The sequence below is a fragment of the Emys orbicularis genome, chromosome 2 (assembly GCF_028017835.1).
Source record: "Emys orbicularis isolate rEmyOrb1 chromosome 2, rEmyOrb1.hap1, whole genome shotgun sequence".
Taxonomy (NCBI): domain Eukaryota; kingdom Metazoa; phylum Chordata; order Testudines; family Emydidae; genus Emys; species Emys orbicularis.
Genome location: NC_088684.1, coordinates 146,813,688 through 146,818,314, shown reverse-complemented (window position 1 = coordinate 146,818,314; position 4,627 = coordinate 146,813,688). Strand labels below are relative to the sequence as shown.

General features: G+C 65.2%; 1 protein-coding gene across 1 annotated transcript; it reads right to left on the bottom strand.

Moving 5' to 3' along the window:
• Positions 1-439: 439 nt before the first annotated feature.
• On the bottom strand, positions 440-4,251 carry LOC135874509 (phosphoglycerate mutase 2). Its single transcript, XM_065399351.1, has 3 exons — positions 3,769-4,251; positions 1,915-2,095; positions 440-609 (listed from the first exon to the last, which is right to left on the bottom strand). Exons 1-3 carry the CDS (start codon positions 4,249-4,251, stop codon positions 440-442), a joined length of 834 nt encoding a protein of 277 aa, XP_065255423.1.
• Between the last annotated feature and the right edge of the window lie 376 nt (positions 4,252-4,627).

Here is a 4,627-nt window from a genome sequence, read left to right as displayed (position 1 = left end):
GAGGGCCCCCAGGCTGTGTCAAGTGAGGTCCACCCCAAGCTGGATCACCCAGGCTGCAGGTGGACCCCCTACATACCCCTCTCCCCTCCTGGGCTACATACCCCCCCAGGCTGTGCCTGGCCCCAACCCCCCACCACTGGAATACATACGCACCCCCCCAGGCTGTTCCAGGCCCCAGGCCCCCACCACTGGAATACATACCCACCCCCCCCAGGCTGTGCCTGGCCCCAGCCCCCCTGCCACTGGGCTACATACCCCCCCCCCCAGCTGTTCCAAGACCCAGCCCCCCACCACTGGGCTACATACCCTCCCCAGGCTGTATCAGGCCCTGAGGCCCCTGTTCAACACGCTGCGCCAGGCCCTGAGGGCCCCCACGCCCACACTGCTCTCACTCAGTCGGGTTTCATGGGTTTATTGCCCTAGCTGCTCTCCCTCCCCTTCACTTCTGGACCTTGCCCTGGGCCGCCACAGCCTCCATGGCCTTGCGCACGGTCTCCTCGTCACCCAGGAACTGCATGGGCTTGGTGGGCTTCAGGCTCTTGTCCAGCTCGTACACGATGGGGATCCCGGTCGGCAGGTTCAGCTCCATGATGGCGGCGTCAGACATCCCTGTGGGGAGAGCGGGGGTGGGGACGGTCAGACAGGCCCGTGGCTCCTGCTGCCTCCCTTGCTGCCCACTGGGGCTGCCCCAGCACAGAGACACCAGGCACTTTCCCACTGCACAGCAACAAAGTTACAGCGCCTCCTGCTGGCAGAGGCAGAAACACAGCCAGTGAGGTGGCAGTGCCGGCTGTGGGGGGAGACCCCTTGCCACTCTAGCCCCAGCCTGTCCCAGCAGGGGGCGCTATGGGGGGCGGGGCAGGGCGCTGGCTGTGCGGGGAGCTTCCGGCTACTCCAGCCCCAGCCTCTCCCAGCACAGGGCGCTGTGGGGAGTCCCCTGAGGAGCTGCCTCACATCTCACAGGCTGGGTCGTGCAGCTCCATCCACCTGCATCTGAAAAAGCTCCTTGGAATCCCTCAGTGACCTTTAGGGCCGGGGCTCACAGAGGCCAGGGAAACCGAATCCCAGCGTCAGAATTGGAGGGGGGAGGCTGGTCAGCGTGGAAACCAGACCCCTCCCAGAGCCTTGAAATGTGACGCCCGCCTCAAAATAGCAACAACCTTCTGTGGCAGCCGGTCATGGAGCTGCCAGCTCCTACTCCCCCCTGCCCCACGAGGCTCACTTGGGCCTCGGATACGCGGCGTACCCATCCCGGGATGCACCTGCACCGGGGCTGGGAGTCGCTCACTGCGGGTGCTGCACCAGGGTCCTCACCTGCCCACTGATCAGACCTTCCAGCCCCAGACCGTCAGCCTCATGATACAGTGGGGGAAACTGAGACACAGAGGGGGTGGAGGAGTTGCCTCCCGGACTCCTGATGCCCATATTAGACCTAGCCCATCTCTAGCTACAGGTCCCAGGGTGGATAAGACCTGCTGCCCCTACAGCCCATCCCAGCTGGCTGCTGTGTGGCTTAGAGCCTTTAACCAGATCATGGGGAGGGGGAGAGCTTGGGGGCACCTCCCTGCTGGGTCCCTTCTAGTCGCACTGCAGCTCCTTTCCTGGCACTCCCTGCCCCCCTTCCTCCCCAGGCCCCCTGGCAGAGCAGTCTCCTGCCCGCTGGCTGGGAAACCAGCCCCCACGGCTCACTGGCAGCCCTGCTAATCACCCTGGGGACCCTCTCTCCCCCAGAGCAAGGTGACAGGCAGGAATTTCCAGGAGGCAGATGGGGACCGGTTTGGCCCCCATGTCCCCAGGAGCAGACGCCAAGGCTAGAGGGAACGAGCCCTGGGGACCTTACAAAGGGCGCATAGCTAGGAGAGCATGGGGCCTGGCACCCGGCCCAGCTAAAGGTCACTCATCAGGGGGATGTACCCTCCAGGTGCTTGACGATGCCGCGCAGGCTGTTCCCGTGGGCGGCGATCAGCACCCTCTTGCCGGCTTTGATCTGGGGGACAATCTCCTCGTTCCAGAAGGGCAGGGCGCGGGCGATGGTGTCTTTGAGGCTCTCACACGTGGGCAGCTCCCCGGGCTTCAGGCCTGCATAGCGCCTCTCCTAGGGGACAGGAGAGACACCCCGGTAGCGCTAGGGACACAAGCCCCACTTGCCCCAACACCCCCTCCCCCAGGGTCTCCAGCCCAGGGGCAGATGCGGCGGGGGGGGGGCACAATCGGGCTGGACACCTGGGTAACAACGAACATTTTAACATGGGAGGAGAACAGCCCCCCCCCCAGCCTCCTGCCCCCCAGCCCTCCCGGGGCTCAGCCAGAGGCAGGAGACTGGGGTGGGGGGATTTTCTAATCAGAACCAAAGCTGGGCGCAGCCCAGAACCCAGCGTGAGCCTGTTGCTTGAAGGGGTTGGATTACCGGGGTCTCCTCGCTAGCCCCTTCCCACAGTGTATGAGCTGCCCTCCCCCACCACGCAAGGCATCCAAACCTCCCACCCAGATTGGCACCCTGGGGCCCGTACCACCCTGTCCCCAACTTCGCTCCCAGAGGCAGATCCAGCCTGGTGGCTTCTGGCAGGGTGGGATCCTAGTTCCTGCCCCCCCCCCCCAACCCCACAGCAGGGATTAGCCAGACAATGGCCCTAGCAGACTATTTACCCTGCAGGGACAGGCTGGCTGGCTGGGGCCATCACCCTTCCTGTGGCGGGGAGGGTGGGGGGTTGTGAGGCCATGCACAGGGACTCCACTGTCAGCCCGACCCCATGTGTGGCCCTGCTGAGATGGGCCAGCTGTGCTCGAAAACAATGGATCAGCCTGACCATCTTGCCCAAGGGGTGGGGGTCTCCCCAGCCTGATGCCCCCCAGCACTGAGACAGGGATTCTGGAGGGCTGCCCCAGAGAGCTTTGCCAGTAGCCACGGGGCTGATGCCCATCCTGAAGGCCCTGTGCCCGCCGGCTGGGTGGGGGCTTCATGCCACAGACCCGGTGTCTGTGCCGGGAGAGGTCGAGCAGCAGCTGCACCAACCCAGCTGCTTGGTGAGAGCCTCAGGCATCTCTCTGCACCCTGATCCGGCCTCTAACATGTCCTGGGAGGGAGAGGCCTGGGGGCCAGCGCTGGGTGAGCGTGTGCCCTCCTGTCCCTACCCCTCCATTGTTCCCCAGATCCTTGTTTGCTTAGCAAAAAGCCCTGTGCCCCCCCAGCAAACCCTTCCCCCGAGCACTGACTCAGCAACCCCCAGCACCTGCTGCCCCTGCCAGGGGTGTCAGCCCGCCTCTCCCGGTGCCACCCTGCCCCAGTGCAGCTGGCTCGGCACCCCCTAGCCCTCCCTTGGGGTCAGGAGCACCACCAGCTTTTTTGCCGCCCTAGGCAGCGGAAGGTCCCGCCCCCGAAATGCCGCCCCCAACCTGGGCGGCCAAAGATCCAGCCGCCGCAGTCGCCACCCCCCAAATGTTAGTGCCCTAGGCAACCGCCTAGGTCGCCTAATGGGTTGCGCCGGCCCTGCCTGGGGTACCAGGCTGGGCACCCTCCCCATCTTCCCCCCAGGATGCTGAGCAAGACATCAGGCTGGCACTCACTGCCCCCTCATCTGGAACTCACCCACCTCACAGAACCCCAGCTGGCACTCCCTCTGTCTCCCCCCTCCCACCCAGCCCTCAGGGGACCCGGCTAGCACCCCCACCCCTCCTTTCCTGGGTGCCCAGCTAGCAACCCCCCTGTACCCTTCCCCGCCAACCCAGGTGCTTGGTTGCCCCTCCCCGGGGCACCCGGTTGGCACTCACCTTGCTGATGACCTGGTAGTAGAGGTGCTGCTCATCCATGGGGGGAGGGGGAATGTCGTAGGAGCGCCGCCAGATCTTCACCTGCTCCTCGCCGTGCCGGGCGGCGGTCTCGGCCTTGTTGAGGCCGGTCAGGCCCCCGTAGTGGCGCTCATTGAGGTGCCAGGTGCGCACCACGGGCAGCCACATCTGGTCGATGCCATCGAGGATGGCCCAGAGGGTGCGGATGGCCCTCTTGAGCACCGAGGTGTAGCAGATGTCGAACTCGTAGCCTGCCTCCCGGAGGGCCTGGGCCCCGCACCGCGCCTCCTCTGCTCCTTTCTCACTCAGGTCAGCGTCGAACCAGCCGCAGAAGCGGTTCTCCTGGTTCCAGGTGCTTTCGCCATGGCGCACGATCACCAGCCGGTGGGTCGACATCTTCAGAGCAGGGAGGGCAGCGTGCCCGGAGAGCCCAGCTCTGTGGCAGCTGCAACAGCACCTCCCCATGGCCCTGTGTGCCCCTTTTATACCCCACCAGCCCAATCAGCACCCACTCCGGGGCAGACAGACAGTTGCAGGCAGCCAGTTATGGTGCTGCTGGGAGGGTAGGTTCCCCCACCCCCCTTCCTGGGCTCCAGTAACAGCCAGGCCAGGGGCTCCCTTCCCCTTCCAGGACAGAAATAGCCCAGAGCTGAGCAGCCTTGTGACCTTGGCTGCTGGAGCTGCCTGGAAGAGGGGGCTGGGCCCAGGACCTGGCTACAGAGTAACACTCCAGTCTGGGGGCAGAGAATGGTTCAAGCCACAGCTGCTTCTCCAGCCTGGGAGGGTCACTGGCCCCTGGGCCTCTTTGGAGAGGTGGCAGTGTGGATGCAAAGGGTGGGGG